Genomic DNA, 17,962 nt, shown 5'->3' on the forward strand with positions numbered 1-17,962 from the left:
GAAAAATAGTTGGGGTGGGGAGTGAGGGGTCGTTAACCTAATTAAAGTCACAGGAAAGTGCACACGGCCTGGGGAGGGGCGGGGTGGAGGTAGTGATTCTGGAATTCAAGGAATATCAGCGAGACCAGGAGACTCAGAGACAGAACAGGGTTTGAGTGACGCAAGGGTTAAAGGGTACGTGGGCTTCTGGGTGACAACGTATAGCAATGAGGTCAGTGTGAGGCCTGGAGTGACAGGTTTTTGGAGAGAATTGGATTGGAATGACTAGGAATTCAAGACTAGGGCACAGGGTTAGAGGGTGATTGGGAATTTTGTAGGGAAAGCGAAGGCGGTTAGAATGGTGGGATTTGGAGATGACTGGAAAGTGGGTAGGAAGTTGGGATAGGTGACAGGAATCAGATGGACTGAAGTGTGGGTCAAAGACTGGAATAGGGGAGACAAGAGGACCCAGGCCATTGTGTTAACGTCGGCTGGGGAACCCTAGAGCGCTAACCCTCTGAGCCAATGAACTGGGGCCAAGTGGGAGAGTCCACTTCAGAGAAAGCGAGTTCCCTCCTCTCGCCTGTCCATCTGACGTCGTCTTTCCTATTAATTGGCTGCGCTTCCTCGTCCACCGAGGAAGCGTAGCGCCGTAGCCAATGACCATTGCGTTACCAGGCGTGTTTCACCTCAGGGGCGGGCGCGGATCTACGGCTGAATTTTCTGATTGGTCAATCCTAGCGGGTTGCCGGGGAGAGGGACGGAGGGGAGGGAGGGGGCCGGCAGCGCGGGCGCCGATTGGCTGTGCCGCGTGCTTCTCCCCTTCCGATGATTCGGCTCTTCTCGGCTCAGTCTCCCTGAAGCGCCCGTAGCCGCCGCCGTAGTCGCCAGCGCTTCCTTCTCCTGAAACCGGAGCCCGAGCCACCCGCCTTCCCCACCGCCGCCTCCGTGGGAAGAACGAGAGGGAGCCCACCCGGAGGAACCGCCACCGTCTACCTGGGAGAACCGAGCCCTACCGGGCCCAGCCGCCCGCCGTCAGCCCCTCGTAGCCGTTACCCGCGCGCCGCCGGCCGGGAGACAGGCGCGCGCCATGGCCTCGGGAGCCGAGTAAGTGTCTCCCCTGCGCGTCCCCTCCCCCCGCGGGGGCGCGCATGGGCCCCGGGCCCCGGGCCTAGGGCCTCAGGCCTCGGGCGAGCAGCCGAGCTGGGTAGGCCCCGGCCCCGTTCGCAATTCATGCTGGGGATGGGCCGCAGGCCAGGCCGGCCATATCTCCCCGGCGCGCGTCCTCGAGCCCGGCCCGGCGGGCACGCGGCGCTGCGAGCCCCGGCTCGGGCCAGATCCCGATCCTGCTGTGTCATGCAGGCCCCGGCGTCTCCCGCGGGAGCAGGGGGCGGGGAAAGGGGCCCGGCCCCGCTGGGCCTAGTCTGGCCCTCGGGCCGCTGGCGCCTGCGAGGAGCGTTGGGCCCAGGACACCTGCCCTGCGCTCGTCCTTTAGAGCCTCGCCGATTGCGGAGGGAGGAGGGAGGAGGAGGATGGCGAGGTGCGCGCGGTAGCCGGGATTTTCCTCGGCTGGCGTAGGTGGTTCCTCCAGGGCCCCGGCCTGTGCTCGTGCCGATGCCGGGGCCCGGTGCCGCCGGCCGGGGGCGGGGGGGGGGGGACGGGCCACGTGAGGCCTGGGGCTCTCGGGCCAGATCCTGGTTGAGAAGTGGGAACCAGACCGTTTTGGGAAATCAAGTCCTCCAGGCCGAGGCGATTATTGAGGGCGGGGTGGACTTGGACTTGGCTGCCGAGTGAAATTTATTAACCCCGTTGGGGAACTCACGCCTGGTGCAGGGCTAATAAGGAGGCGTTGGGATCAGGAGGAAGAACCCAGTCTACCTCTGGCTAAAGCGGTTGGCATTTTGGTGCTAAAATCACTTTCTGAAATTTTGTTCTGGTGTAGGTTTGCTGTTGCTTTGTTGGGGGCGGGGAGAGCAAATCGATTGGGGTGGGGCACCGGTTTAGCCCCTTTAAATGGCCTATTTCATTGCTTCTTGTTATGCAGATGAGAAATCTGGTTTCCTTCTACTTTGGAACTGCTTATCTGTTAATGGTTTCCATCCTTACATTTATTACCAGTTGGTGCTTTACTGGCTGCCTTTAAATTCAGGCTTCAACTGGTGTTGGGGATGCCAGCTTTGTTGGTTGGGAGTGCCCAGGGAACTAGGCCCCTGAGGTAGTAGGTTCCTAATGGTGAAGAAGGTAAACCCAGAAGGTTCATTCATTGGACATCTACAACCCAATCTTAGCCCAAAGCTTAGAATATTAGAAGTTTAAAATAAATTGATAAACTCCCAGGACTGAAAGGCAAGGTTTTCCCTGGAAGGCAATATTTTCCTTCTCTGCCCTTCACTGCTTCCAAGAATAAGTGTATCAGAGTTTTCCGGTGTTTGGGACTTTTTTTTTAATACTGCTTTTTGCCTTGTTTTGTATCACTAGCACTTAGTACAGTGCCTTGAACATACTATGCCCTTAATAAATGCTGGTTGACTTAATATACAAGTATATCTGATTTGATTCTCATAACCTCCATAGGAAGGAGAGATGCTGTTATTCTTGTTTTATCCTTTAGGAAATGGTTCAGCATTTAATTTGGATTTTCCTCTCTCGAGTCCAGCACTCTCTACTATACCTCCCTATGTTTTAGTGTAGTTTCTCTATTTGCCTTTTCTCCATGTAGTAAGGTATAATTTAGTAGTAGTAGTGCTTAATGATTCTAGTAATACCTTTGTGAGGCTACTTCTTAAGCATTTTCTTTATCATGCTAGAGAACTTGTTGGCTTTTTAAACCTTTGGTTTTTAAATCAGTGTGTTGCTCTTTAGAACCCTCCTCATATTTGTTGCTTGTATCTCAGGGTTCTCTTTGGCCCTCCGAAGTCATAGAGCCCAGAGTGTGGACCCAGGATTACTCTGGTTAGGGTCTAAGTCAAGCTGAGGCTGATGGAAGATGACACAGCATGGCTCAAAAGAGCCATAGGTTCAAATCTTGCTTAGGCTTGGGCCAGTCATTTAGCTTCTCTATGCCTTAGATTCCTCATCTGTAAAAGGGGATTTGACTAGATGACCATAGATCTAGGATCCTGTGTTCTAAAGAGCTTTAAAGACTTAGCATACCATTTGAGTTGCTGCCTCAGTTGAGCTAATTTTCTTCTATTCTGCAGGAGAGGCAGACTGCCCTTGGAGAAGCCAGTTTTATAGTTGGATTATTGATAGGTTGTAGCACAAATTTGTCCTAATGACATTTAAAAAAAAATTGTTCGTTTTCCCTGCCCCTTTATGTTACTACTCTCCAATTACCTTAGTAAGGCAACAAGATGGCTGTGCCTTAAGAGACAATTCACTACGGTCCCTATTGTGGGAGGGGCAGGTTGGGTTAGAGGGCCCTGATGAGCTCAGTGCCTGCTGAGCTTTCAGTGCTCTGAACTGGCACTTAAGTCCTGCTTGGCAGTAGGCATGCTGATCTTTTATCATTATTATCCTCTTCTGGCTTTGAAGCATATTAATTGCATTAGTTGTACAGGTGAGTTTTTCAACTGATGGAAATGGTAACATTGGGTGTTCTTTCCAAGTCCTGTGTTTTGTATGGAAGAGTTAACAGAAGTCTTATAGCTTTGTGGAGAAGAAATAGGGTGAGTGGGTGTATCCAGAAATCTGAGAGCATTGATCCCATTGACTATTTGATCCCATTTTCCCCAACACAGTTCTTACTCTTGGGAGTTAAAAAAATATTTATGATGCAAAATACTTTTTTTTTCTTCATCAGTTAGGCTTAAGGTTATTGCTAGCATTCATCTCTTTTTAGGTCTTGCTCAAAGAGGAGTTGATTGATCATTTCCAAAGTCCTGTCCAAATTAAATCAAGAGGTGTTCCTAAGCTCAGCTGATTGGTGCTAGAATAGGGCTTGGTAAGATAGTTACTGATATGCCCTCAAAGTTTTTATTTGAATTCTTATGTAGTGTGTAGAATAAGTGGCAAGTTTATCCTTGACAGCCTTGGTTTTTTTTTTTTTAAGCTTTAATGAAAAGGAGAAATTCTTTACTTGTTTTTGCATTTCTTGGTTTCGACCACTTGACATTTGACTAGCTCTATTAAGCTGTGTCCTGGGGCACAACTTCCTGTGAAGTTTCTTTGCTTTGTAGCATTTTGGTGGCTTCCAAAATGGTTTTGTGCTTCCAGTGTGAACTTTTTCCCCCCCTGGAAACCTCAGACTTAATTCATTCTATTGTTTTTTGGGGTTTCCAACAAATTTTCTAATAAGTCTTTGGACTGGTTACTACATTTGTAGATAGAAGCCATTAGGGAAGGGTTAAAATGGGGTCCTGACAGAAGACCATAGGGTATTTTGGATCTTTTTGTTGGATTTAACCCAGGCAACCTGAAAAAAGGTTGGGCCCTCTCTGAGCTCTGGTGGAAATTGCTACTTCAGACTTTGCTGTTAGAAACAGAGGAGCCTAATGAACCAGAAGGGACCTCAAAAGTCATTGAGGCCAATATCATATTTCCCTATATGAGGAAATTGGGGTCTGAGAGGTTACATGGCTTGCCCAAGGTCACAGCTTAGAGTCAAAGACAGGATTCAAACCCAGTACATCTGTTTTCAAGTCCAGTTTTCTATCCCATACATCACATTGCCTCCCCCAGATTTGCTGGTTTAAAGAAGTTTTCCACGTCAGGCATGGATGTTTTGGAACCATAATCTTTGATTATGTGGCCTAGTATGGCTAAGTAGTATCTTAGCTATTCAAACCTATAAGATCTTGCCTCTTACATAGTTGTTTAAACAGTGTTATGAATGAATGGATGTGTAGCTAATGGTACCATTATTAACCTTTGAGGCTACTCATAAAAACATTTTCTTTTTTGCCTATGATTACTTTCCATGGGGACAGTAGATTTTTTGTCCTAGTAATATGAAATTTATATTCACTTTTCCATTTCTCCAGAACACCTAGGTAGGTCTCCTATGATCTTTTTCTGTCTTTGAGGCAGAAAGACTTGATATATTAGCAGTAAATTCACTGAAAACTTGTGGGGATGGGTGTTGCATAGGTCAGTGTTCATGCTTAGCCTTCTAGGCTTTGTCTTTCGGAAATTGTTGTTGTTATGTCTGTATTCTAATGTATTGAGGACCCCAAAGAGCTTTTGTTTGTTAGTTTTAGCTATCAGAACCTACAGTTTTTTAAATTAAAACATTAGTATTGTGAAAAGAATTTTGACCTTAAAGTCTCCCTGTGACAAGGCCTCAGGGACTCCCAGGGTACCCAGACCATACTTTGAAAACCACTGCCCTTGGGTAAGTGCTGTGGCCTTGAGAGTCTAACTTGATTTTTCTTTTCCAGTTCAAAAGCAGATGACTTATCAACAGCCATTCTCAAGCAGAAGAACCGCCCCAATCGGTTAATTGTTGATGAAGCTATTAATGAAGACAACAGTGTGGTGTCCCTGTCCCAGGTAAATGTATATTGCTGATCTGTTCAAGTATATTTTATGCATTAATGGGGAAGGGTAGTCATCAGGGATATGGGCTGTAGATAGTTGGACTACTGTTTAGTCACTGGGGCAGCCCCGTAATGACCAGTAACTCTCACAATGTTTCTAGGCCAAGATGGATGAATTGCAGCTCTTCCGAGGTGACACAGTGTTGCTTAAAGGCAAGAAGAGACGGGAAGCTGTGTGCATTGTGCTTTCTGATGACACGTGCTCAGATGAAAAGATTCGAATGAACAGGGTTGTCCGCAACAACCTGCGAGTGCGCCTGGGGGATGTCATCAGGTGTGTGAGGATCCTTGGCCCGTAATGAGGGAGACCTGAAAGAGATCTGGGCAGTGGGGTGGGACTAGGTAGGCACAAGCCAGCCTATCATAAGCATTCCTTGCCACGGAAGGGAGACTTGGAACTTCACTTCAGGGTTCAGGTATGTTCTTGGGGAAAACTCAAGGTACCCTAAGGTCCCAGCAACTACTTTGGCCACTGGGAACCATATGAGATGGCTTCTGGTAAATTCTCCTGCCCCATGACTTCAAGTTGAATGTCTCACTGTTTCATAGGAAGCCAGGGTTTTGTGACTTTTTGCTTAGGCACCCAGACTAATAGTTTTTCTTTCAATGTCTCTCTTGCCTCTGCTTGTGCTGAGGGTTCTGTGTTCTTGTGTTGGGTGGTAGAGAATTAAGGGGAGAGATATTAGCCAAGAATTTTAGGGATCTTATGATAATGAATTAGAGAACTTCTGTGTGTCAGACTTTGACCCCAGGAAAGTAAGTTAAGAACACCAGCTGTCATAGGGAAGTGGCTCCTGTTGTTCTGGTAATGGATGAGTGGTCTCTAGTGACCTTCCTTTGCTTTCTCTGTCCAATCCTTGGTTGTAGTCTTCTTTCATTGCCTTTTACCTAGGGTTCTCATTGTCTATTATCTCATCTTGGATGTGTTTAGTTACTTTCTTCTGGCTATGGGTTTAGGCTCAAGAGATCCCTTGGGCATACTTTTTTTTTTTTTGGGTGAGTCAATTGGGGTTAAGTGACTTTCCCCTGGTCACACAGCTAGTAAGTGTTAAGTGTCTGAGTGAGGCCAGATTTGAACTCAGGTTCTCCTGACTCCAGGGCCGGTGCTCTATTCACTGTGCCACCTAGCTGCCCCCCTTAGGCATACTTTTGAGACACATAGAGTGGAGGTATATCTTTGGTCATGTGTATAATGACTGGTATCAGAGCTCTTTCTCTCAAGTTGAGCTGATGTTTCTTTCATTTTACACCTTACTGCTGGCCCAAATGTCTGTTGAGTGAGGCCAAAGTTACCAAAAGGGGTAGGAGGTGGACAATTTGCCTTTGAAGAGCAGCTCTTTCCTTTTTCCCATATTGCTTCCCTTGAGTTGGTAGTAAGAGTTCTTATACTTAAGCTGGGTCCCCATCTGGAACTTCAGGCATTTGCTCTCCCCCTTGGAGCACAGGGCCCTGGGGGTGCAATGTCTTGCTTCAGCTCCTGCCTTTTCTCCTACCCTCCCTCCCACCCCACTCTCCTGCCTCTCTTCACCTAAAGCCGTCCCTGCCTTTTCTCTTTCACTTGCCATCAGCTCTCTGTACCAGGCCCTTTCCGACGCCCAGTGCTTGGGGCTGCAGTGTGGTGGGTAACGTGGAGTCTGCTTGTCGTCCTCAGCATCCAGCCGTGCCCAGATGTGAAGTACGGCAAACGTATCCATGTGCTGCCCATCGATGACACGGTGGAAGGCATCACCGGCAATCTCTTTGAGGTGTACCTCAAGCCGTACTTCCTGGAAGCTTATCGACCCATCCGGAAAGGTAAGTTAAGGGCTTTGGGAAATAAACTACAAGGGAATTTGTTTTCACATAGGGCTGTTTGGTGCAGGTATCCATGATTGCTAGAAAATGCTTAATACTTTGACTTCTTCTCTAACTTCTCACATCCATCTGCCCCCACTCACATAGGTATATCTTGTACCCCAAGAGAAAAGGCTACCTCTTTTATTTCTCTTAGGCCAGGCTAGGCCTTGGTGGTGGTTGGGTTCCAGGTGGCCCTCAACACCCTTCCTAGGTAAGGTTTTTGCCAGTTTGTCCAATTCTGATTCCTAGAGAGTACGTGGTTCCTCCTTTCATCATATGAAACTCTTAATTTTGGCCAATTTTCCTTGTTTGGTTCAGTCTAGACTATGGCAAAACTTGATCATTTATTGGATTTTCTTCTTTATTGGAAAAGGGTATCCAAGTGGCAGAGAAATCTTTCTAAGTGCAGATTAATGTTCTGTCCCATAACCAAGTGTTAGGACACAGGCATCCATGTGCTTTCAGAGTGCTGGGTCCCAGTGTTGGTGATTGAACTCCCATTTGGTCTTTTCTAGTTTACTATCTCTTTACTATTATTACCTGTAGTAACTAAATACAATAATGATCGTACAGGTGATATCTTCCTTGTTCGTGGTGGAATGCGTGCTGTAGAATTCAAAGTGGTGGAGACAGATCCCAGCCCCTACTGCATTGTTGCTCCAGATACAGTGATCCATTGTGAAGGGGAGCCCATCAAACGGGAGGTAAGCTCTTTTCTTCATGTTCCCCCACCCCATGGTAAAAGCTCATCAATATTTTGAGTGTGTAGGATGGTTTGGAGTGGGGTGTTGAGTATAGCCTTTGGGCTTGGTAATTTCTTATACTGTGCTCACTTGGGTAGGGTAATTTTGAAAGAAACACCTGGGAACAGATACTCAGACCACAGTGACAGTTTAGCTTTTCCAGGAGTAGTGCCTTCAAAACTCTAGATCTTGTTTTCCCAGTTCTTGGCCTTTGGGAGAGCCTCCAGTAGAGTTGTTTTCAGTGGCCAGAAGTAGCTGTTAGAGACTTTTCTAGGGGGAGATTTTCTTTGGATCTCTTGGACCCAGGACCAGGATACCTTGTGGAAATCTGTTCTTCTTAAGGCCTTCCTTTTCCCTGAAATAATACATATCCTCATATTTTGACACTGGACACATTTGAATCTTTGGTCTTGATAATATATTCTTCCTTTCATCCAGGATGAAGAGGAATCTCTCAATGAAGTGGGGTATGATGACATTGGTGGTTGCCGGAAACAGTTGGCTCAGATAAAAGAAATGGTGGAACTGCCACTGAGACATCCAGCCCTCTTCAAGGCCATTGGAGTAAAGGTATTTGACCTTTGGTTTCAGATAGAGCCCTGACCAGGAAGAAGGGGGTGGGGGAAAGATTTTTAAAGTTGTACTTTGTGAAGGGAGAGTGGAAAATAGTTAGCAATTCCTTAATGTCATTGTGGGGGTTAGTGAGTGGTATCCCACAGACATTTACCTTGGGGAATGCTCCGTAGTCATTTTATTTTTTAGTGAGGCAGTTGGGGTTAAGTAACTTGCCCAGGGTCACACAGCTAGTAAGTGTTAAGTGTCTCAGTCCGGACTTGAACTCAGGTCCTCCTGACTCCAGGGCCGGTGCTCTATCCACTGTGCCACCTAGCTGCCCCTGTAGTCATTTTATTAATGACTTGGGTGCTGCAAATGCACCTGGAAATCCCAAGTTCTGGTACTAGCCTGGTTTCCCTAGTCTTTCAGAAGATAGAAATAAAGTTGGTAATTAGAAAAATGTGTGTAAAAATAAGCATGCAATTAACGGAGGGCTTGCAAGGTTTATATTTTGGGAAAGATTGCTTAGGTAGAGGTAGAGCTTGAGTCCTGAGTTCAGATCATAAGCTGTCTTCCACACTAACACTGTTCATTAAAAACCTTGCATATACATATGAAACCCATATCTGATTGTTTGCCACCTCAGGGAGGGAGGAGGGAAAGAGGAATAACAATTGGAATCCAAAACTATAAATAAAAATGTTTATTATTTTTTAAAAAAACTTGCATAATATTGACTTGTTATAAGAAATATGGTGAGTGGGGGTCAGGGAGTAATTTTTTAAAAAATAATGAACTTTATTTTATTTAAAGTTTGGGGTTCCAATTTTTATCCCTCTTTCCCTCCCTCCCCTCCCCCCCCCCCAGTTGGCAAACAGGGAGTAATCTTTAGGTAAGCCCCTTAATTGGAGTGCTATACCCAAATCAGGTCACTTTATAGGATGTGAAGGGAGTGGAGAGAGTTTAGAGAAAAGGGTCAAAAAGAGAAGAGGTACAGGAATGGAAAAATAGGTCTAGGTTAAAGTTGATCTTTAGCCTGAAGAAGAAAAAATTTGAAATGACTATATTGAAAGCTCCTCAAGTGTAGGAACTATGTCTCATTCATACTGCCTTACATGAAGTAGATAACTCAGTAATGGATGCATGTACAATGTAGTGACTATACTATGGTATGTGAGTGGTTTGTGTAGGGGAGCTCTAAGCTGTTGCTCTTGTGTGTCATGTCATGGAGGGTGGAAACTCTAAGTCAATAGGCAAGTCAAAGTTACCTCTCTGGGTCTTGGGTTTTCTCATCTTTAAGATGCAGGGAACAGATGACCTCTAAAGTCTTTCAACTCTTGTTCTAAATTTTTTAAATGGGCTGGGCCCAATAGAGATTATGGTTGGAAGGATTTCCTGAGGATGTAGTGAACACTGGAATGGGACAGTGATGCAGGGTATGGAACCTGCATCCTTAGAGATGCTATTTGTCCTTCACAGTCTTACCTGCCTGAAGTCAGGGGACCATGTCACCTTTGGGTGCTTTTCTAGCTTCTAGAATCGCTTGACAAGTTTTCCCAAGTATTATATCTTATTTTAAGGTTTCTTAACTTCTGAGCCCTCTGAGATATAAGTGCTCATGCCCCAGATTTTTTGATTCTTATTCCCTGTCTTCTCTGCCCTTCCCTTCCATTGACTTCACTGTGAACAACTTATTCTGGGCTGGTTATGAATAGTGAATCATGCTATTGCTTTTGCTGCTAGGGACTTCATCAGTTTTGTTTTGTTTTTTTGCGGGGCAATGGGGGTTAAGTGACTTGCCCAGAGTCACACAGCTAGTAAGTGTTAAGTGTCTGAGGCCAGATTTGAACTCAGGTCCTCCTGAATCCAGGGCCGGTGCTTTAACCACTGCGCCATCTAGCTGCCCCCGACTTAATCAGTTTTAAACTTTATCCCATCTCCAATATGAGGAGCTTTTTTTTTGGCATGGGGGGGGGCAGTGAGGGTTAAGTGACTTGCCCAGGGTCGGTCACACAGCTAGTAAGTGTCAAGTGTCTGAGGCCAGATTTGAACTCAGGTCCTTCTGAATCCAGGGCCAGTGGGTACTTTATCTACAATATGAGGAGCTTTTGCTAAATTTCTTGAAAACAGAGAGTTGAGGGAGGGAAGAGAACTAGTATGGGTATTAACTTAACTCTTAGTCTACTTTGTGCTGCTTCCTAGCCTCCTCGGGGCATTCTGCTCTATGGGCCTCCTGGAACAGGGAAGACTCTGATTGCTCGAGCTGTGGCAAATGAGACTGGAGCATTTTTCTTTCTGATCAATGGTGAGTTATACTTAGTGCTTCCTGAGGTGAGTTGGATCTGACTTAGTGTTTATTTCTAGATGTTCTCTCAGTACAAATACAATGTGTGTGTGTGTATACACACACACACACACACACACACACAGTTTTCTTCTGACTCCTCCCCAGCTTTGTTAAGTCTGAGACAAAGGCAAGAACCACTGGTTCTGAAAGGGGATGTAGGACACTTGCCTCCCTGGGTAGGATGTGAATTAATTCAAGGCAAATGGCTTCAGTGGGTTAGGCATGTGTTTGATGCCCTTAATTATGTTGTGTGTGTCCTTGCCTCTGGAACTGTCTTGTTAGAATTCAGGAAGTAGGGGGATAAGTGACAGTTTTGGGGTGGCTAAGCAAGTAAATTAGTATTGTTTCATTATCTACTCTAACTATATGGAAATGCTGGATGGCTCTTTAGGGGGAGATGAGGCTTCTTTCCCTGAAAAAGGCCTAGGTAAGGTCAGGGAGGCCATGAAAAATCCATTTACCTCTTAGGTCCTGCATCCACTGAGGATGGAGGAGGAGGGGTCATAGGAAAAGTAGCCTGAAGCAGGGAGTGACCACTGCATCATACTCTGGAGCAGTCATTCTTACAAGCAAATAGTTGCAACTTGTGTCGTTTAACTTGCTCTTAGCAGTATTGTTGTTATCTCATTTTCATAACAGGGAAAACCAGCAGTATGGCTTTCCTTCATGAGCTTGGCTTTTTGCCCAGGTCACAGGGTCTGTCAGAGGTGGCTGGAGAGCTTCTCAGTTGTAACAAAGAGTCTGGTGAGGGGGGTAGTAAGCAATCCCTATGGTTTCCTCTCCTTGGGGAGAAGAAACTAGTTTCATCCTTGTTGGCACACTGCATCTCTTCAGGTCCTGAGATTATGAGCAAGTTGGCTGGTGAGTCTGAGAGCAACCTGCGGAAGGCTTTTGAAGAGGCAGAGAAGAATGCTCCTGCCATCATTTTCATTGATGAGTTGGATGCCATTGCTCCCAAGAGAGAGAAGGTATGGACTCTTAAGGGAGAGAGAGAGGACCTCGGAGAATAAGTGAGGATGAATGTGTGTGTGTGTGTGGGGGGGGTACAAGCTTGCCTATTTATTGACCAGGGACTTTGTGTTTCAACAGACCCATGGAGAGGTGGAACGTCGAATCGTGTCACAGCTGTTGACTCTCATGGATGGTTTGAAGCAGAGGGCACATGTGATTGTCATGGCAGCAACCAACAGACCTAATAGCATTGACCCTGCTCTTAGACGGTTTGGTAATGACCCCTTGGCTTTTCTGATGAGTGCTCTTCTCTAGGTGATCATAGGATCTATGATCTTCGAGATCTAGCATGTTGGGTTGGGTGGTAGCAGGTTCCTGCCACTGCTTTACCTGAAGTTCCTTTTCCCCATTTGTTTTTCTTTCCCTTCTACCCCCTCCCTGTCAACAGTAGCAGGGTCTCCTGCTGTCTCCAACAGTAGGAGGCTGTCTCCAGATCACTTAATAATAGGGGTTCTCCCTTTTACCCACATTGGGGAGGGGACAGGCACATGTGGCCAGAGCCCAGGGTTGAGTTCTGTGTATACATGCATCTCCACAGGTCGATTTGACAGGGAGGTAGATATTGGAATTCCTGATGCCACAGGACGCTTGGAGATTCTGCAGATCCATACCAAGAACATGAAGCTGGCAGATGATGTAGACCTAGAACAGGTAAGAGAGTTAAGGGAGTAAGTAGAGGGATGAGGGGAAGAGTTTACTGAGCCTCAGAGACTATATGGAGCAGGGCTGTAGTAAATTGTAGAGCACTTGTTGGGACAAAGGTATAGCCAGAGACCTGAGCTTTGGGAGGTAAGACTGTGATTTTTAGTAAACTTGTATGGGAAAAAATTATTTTGAGGTTACTTTGAAATAGGTTAACTCAGCCTGGTTGTGTGATGTGGGTAGCAGTCAAAATAAAGCCATGGCAGGGGAAACGTTGATATGTTTCAGGGCCCCATTCACAGAGCCCTGGCTTTTTTGGCAAGTGTAAACTGTCCCCTGAGTAGTAAAGGGCAACTTGTGACTTGAGAATATAACAGTTGAAATTCTGAAGGCAAATCTGTTGGTGCCATGTGTCCTGAGAAGAGAAGGCTGAGTGGGAGGAACTCATGGAAAGGGAAATGAGCAAGGGATTGATTCCAGGAGGCTTGGCATGGAGTATGACCAGTCTTCTCTTCATATCTTAGTTGTACAGTGAGGAACGGGGGAGCCCAGGCATGGAGTTGGGCTATAACCAGATTGATCTTCTGCCTATAGGTGGCCAATGAGACCCACGGACATGTAGGTGCTGATCTGGCAGCCCTCTGTTCAGAGGCAGCACTGCAGGCCATTCGAAAGAAGATGGACCTCATTGATCTGGAAGATGAGACCATTGATGCTGAAGTCATGAACTCCCTGGCTGTCACCATGGATGACTTCCGGGTAAGGGTGTCCCCTCATAACTCCTGCTTCTTTCCTTCTCCTTCTGTTCCTTTAAACAGAGTCTTATTCCAGCTCTTTCTTCCTTCATTAGTGGGCCCTGAGCCAGAGCAATCCATCAGCACTTCGGGAGACTGTTGTGGAGGTGCCACAGGTGACCTGGGAGGACATAGGTGGTCTGGAGGATGTCAAGCGAGAGCTCCAAGAGCTTGTTCAGGTGAATGGTTCTTGAAGCTTAGGACTGGTTCAGAGTTCTGCAGAATGGTGCCTAAGGCTTCTGGTTCCTACTCCCCAGATGGTTGTGATAACAGATGAGAACTTACTTTGGGGTGCCTAGATTGGAACCTTTAGGATGTGAGAGACTGGAGGCTTGAAACAAACTGGGTGTGTGACTTGGCTTTCCTATTTTCAGAAGTGGAGGTGCTGTTGATTACACCTCTTCCCAAATACTTATTAAAGGGTGGTGATCCTGAGCTCTCTTTTTATCTAGTATCCTGTGGAACACCCAGACAAGTTCCTCAAGTTCGGTATGACACCTTCCAAGGGAGTCCTATTCTATGGGCCCCCTGGCTGTGGAAAAACCCTCTTGGCCAAAGCTATTGCCAATGAATGCCAGGCAAATTTCATCTCCATCAAGGGCCCTGAACTTCTCACCATGTGGTTTGGCGAGTCTGAGGCCAATGTCCGTGAGATATTTGACAAGGTAAGCCCTGTACTGGATCAAGCTTCTCATTAGGATAACTATGGATTTCCAAACTGGGTGGTTAGGAGCTGGTGTTTGGAGTGAATTATGAAACCATCTCAGCATTGCCAAACTAAAGCCATTGGATATGGGGATGAAGGAGCCTTTGGGAGGGAGGAGGGAGTGCCTTTTTTACAAGTGTTCATATCTCCATGTTATTCCTTCATGACCTTGACAGGCCCGTCAAGCCGCCCCCTGTGTTCTGTTCTTTGATGAACTGGATTCAATCGCTAAGGCTCGTGGTGGCAACATTGGTGATGGAGGAGGTGCTGCTGACAGAGTTATCAATCAGATCCTGACAGAGATGGATGGTATGTCCACAAAGAAAAACGTGTTCATCATTGGTGCCACCAACAGGCCTGATATTATTGACCCTGCAATTCTTCGGCCTGGCCGCTTGGACCAGCTCATCTACATACCCCTGCCTGATGAAAAGTCCCGTGTGGCAATTCTTAAGGCCAACCTGAGAAAGTCGCCTGTTGCCAAGGTGAGTAGAAGGATTGTACGGATAAACTGACAATCATGTCTCTTTCTTGCAGCAGCCTGGTATATCGAGGAAGTGGTTCTTCTCCCATATTGTTTTACCAAAAGAAATATTTAGGCTATATTTGTAGTGTTCCTTGGGTAGCTCTTAGGTTTAGGGTAAGGAACGGTCATTCTAGAAGGGAGAATTAGGGTGAACCAGGGCAAGGGAGGACCTTCTGTTTGGGACTTCAGGTCTGGGTGCTGAATTTGCTTTCTGACTTCTGGCAGGATGTAGACTTAGAGTTCCTGGCCAAGATGACTAATGGCTTCTCTGGAGCTGACCTGACAGAGATCTGCCAGCGTGCTTGCAAACTGGCTATCCGTGAGTCTATTGAGAGTGAAATCCGACGAGAGCGGGAAAGGCAGACCAACCCCTCTGCCATGGTAAGTCCCCTTCCCCTACCTGGTTTGCAGGATACTGGCAGTGTCAGATACAGGACTTTTTCCCCAAGGAGTTTATGTTCTGATAGGGGATATAAAGACACATTAGATTGGAGCTTTCTAATTCCTCTAAGGGAAGCCTCCTTAAGTTTTCAAGCATTCTTTTGTTCCATCATACCACTTACTTGATCTTATCACCTCCAGCTTCTTTTCTTCTCTTGCATTAATTTTTTCCATTTGACTACCTATGAAAGTGCTTGATCCTAAAAAAATCCTTGCCTTTGTAGGCCTCCAAGCTATTGTTCTTACTTCTTTACCGCTAGACTTCTAAGAAATAGGAGCTTGTGCTACTGCTGTAGCTTTATTCACATATTCCTCAACCTGGCTTTTGCCAAGGCTTTACTGAAAGGGCTTTTTTAAAGCTATCAGTGAACTTATCACCAAACCCAGTGGCTTTTTTTTTACTCTGCATTTCCTTGATCTTGATGTTGTACTTGACAATTGAACATGCCCTTCTTGATATTTTCTTCCCTCCTTGCATTAGATTGCTTTTTGGCTCTCTTTTGACCATTTTTTCCACATGAACCTCCTCTGTTCACTTGGCTTTCTGTACCTTGGCTATTTTAGCCATTCAGTTTACTTCAATTATTACTTTTATTCAGATAACTCCTACATTTGTATCTTTTAATCCTGAACTCAGGCTAGAGCTCCGTTGTAACATATCTACCACATGAACTCAGTGTGACCAGAACTGAACAGCTTATCTTCCCCACCCCCACATACCCCTAAATATAGGAATATATTTTCCTATATTTATAGCATCATCATTGCCCTAGTCAACCAAGTCATCTTTGACTCTTCATTCTCCTTCACCTCTCACATGCAGTTAATTTCTAAGTCATCTAGATTTCTTAGTGGTATCTCCCTTATTCTCCCACTATTCACCACCCTGCTTCAAACTCCTATGACCTCTGGCCTAGATAGTCGAAATAGCTTTTTAGTTGGTTTTTCTGCTTTGAGTCTTATCTCATTCTAATCTATCCTTTACACCATTGCCAAGGTCATCTTTCTATTGCACATGCCTGACCATATTTGAGAAGAGGAAAAAAACCCATCTACCCAATAAAGTCTAAACTAGCCTGTTATTTAAGGCCCTCCATAGTCTGGATCCAATAACTTTCTGACTTTATCTTATACAATTTTCTTCACAAAGTTCCTTCCAACTTTATTATCTTTTGATTTACATTATATGCATACTGACTTGGAAGCAAAACACATTGCTTGTCATTTCCCAGTCTCCTCCTGCCCTCAAGTCACATTGCTCAGACACCTGCTCCTCTGTGCAGCTCTCCAGCAGCACCTTATTGTATTCTGCCACCTTCTGCCATGGATTCTCGTTATTTTTATCTGTCTTCTGTCCAGTCAGTAGTGGGATTTTTGAGAGGCAGCCTTATGTGTGGTAGACAAAGAGTTGACCTTAGAATTGGGAAGACCAAAGCTCTGAGTGGCACTTTGGGTGAATCATGTTTCAGTGTCCTAGACAGCTTTTCAAAGCTGCAAAGCATTTGCCAAATTGCATTGGTAGAGGGAATTTCCTCACTGTGGAGTTCCCTCCACTAGGGAAATCATAAGTCTGGACCCCAAAAATGGAGAACATATTCTTCCCCTAAATTTTAGGACATTACCTGGAGCCTGGGTCTTATCTTGGGTTACCTCTGTTACCAGATATAAGGTGCCAGTCGCCCTATGCCCCTTGGGAGAGAAGGAGGTAGAAAGGGAGAGCCAGGCTTGGCAAGCTCTGATCAGCCTTAACCCCCACTCATCTCTTTCTACCCTGCAGGAGGTAGAAGAGGATGACCCGGTCCCTGAGATCCGCCGGGACCACTTTGAGGAGGCCATGCGCTTTGCCCGCCGCTCTGTCAGTGACAATGACATCCGGAAATACGAGATGTTTGCCCAGACCCTTCAGCAGAGCAGGGGCTTTGGCAGCTTCAGGTAAGGGAATGGGACTTGTGAGGTGTAACCCAAAGTGGGGCATTGGAGGGTGGCTTGTAGACATTTTAGACCATTGGGAGGGAAAAGAAAAAGTGGACCAGCTAAAAAGGGATCGCATCTGTTCACTTGGGAGTTGGTTGTGCTGGGCCAATGGCCAGATAAAGAAGGTGCAGTGTCTGGTGTCAGAGGACTTGGTCTGGGCCCCACATCCAGTTTCTAATTCTCCCTCTCTGTGTGACTGTGGGCAAGCTCTACTTACCCTCCCTGGATCTCAGTGTCATCATTTGTCAGTGAATGGGTTAGATTAGATAGCCTCCTAGGGGTGGGAGGGAGGAGGCTGCCTCTTACCAGATCCTAATGAACACTCTCTGGCCTGCAGATTCCCCTCAGGGAACCAAGGCGGGGCTGGCCCCAGCCAGGGCAGTGGAGGAGGCACAGGCGGCAACGTGTACACAGAAGACAATGATGATGACCTGTATGGCTAATCGGCAGCGGCTGGCCACGGAGCAAACTGGCCAGGCCTCGGTCCCCGGGGGAGGGAGGCACTTGCCTGAGAGGGACCGGGGGCACCCGGGGCCTGCTCCATTCCTCAGTCCGAACAGTTAAGCTGCAGTCAGACTCTGGACAGGGGGTTTCTGTTGCAAAAAATACAAAACAAAAGCGATAAAATAAAAGCGATTTTCATTTGGGAGGCGGAGAGTGAATTACCAACAGGGAATCGGGGCCTTGAGCCTGCGCCATTTCTGTTGTAGTTTGGGGGGAGGGGGGATTTACAGCGGGCGGGTGGCCTGTGTGGGGCGTGAGCAAGGGAGCCAGCGTCCAGCCCCCAGCAGTAATAAAAAGCGCCTGAACTTCACTCCATGCTGCCCATGCTGTCCCTTCTTTCCCCGTCCACACCAGGATAAGGGGCTGC

The 17,962-nt window shown here is 46.5% G+C and overlaps 1 protein-coding gene across 1 annotated transcript; it reads left to right on the plus strand.

Annotated features, from left to right (window-relative positions):
• The first annotated feature begins 804 nt into the window (after positions 1-804).
• Positions 805-17,738, plus strand: LOC122727461 (valosin containing protein). The gene is made up of 17 exons (XM_043965011.1): positions 805-1,086; positions 5,358-5,469; positions 5,618-5,790; positions 7,168-7,310; positions 7,926-8,056; positions 8,534-8,665; positions 10,853-10,955; positions 11,832-11,965; positions 12,087-12,222; positions 12,547-12,659; positions 13,245-13,409; positions 13,501-13,623; positions 13,897-14,109; positions 14,327-14,635; positions 14,902-15,057; positions 16,895-17,049; positions 17,429-17,738. Exons 1-17 carry the CDS (start codon positions 1,070-1,072, stop codon positions 17,532-17,534), a joined length of 2,421 nt encoding a protein of 806 aa, XP_043820946.1. The 5' UTR covers positions 805-1,069; the 3' UTR covers positions 17,535-17,738.
• Positions 17,739-17,962: the final 224 nt, after the last annotated feature.

The sequence above is a fragment of the Dromiciops gliroides genome, chromosome 1 (genome assembly GCF_019393635.1).
Source record: "Dromiciops gliroides isolate mDroGli1 chromosome 1, mDroGli1.pri, whole genome shotgun sequence".
Taxonomy (NCBI): Eukaryota; Metazoa; Chordata; class Mammalia; order Microbiotheria; family Microbiotheriidae; genus Dromiciops; species Dromiciops gliroides.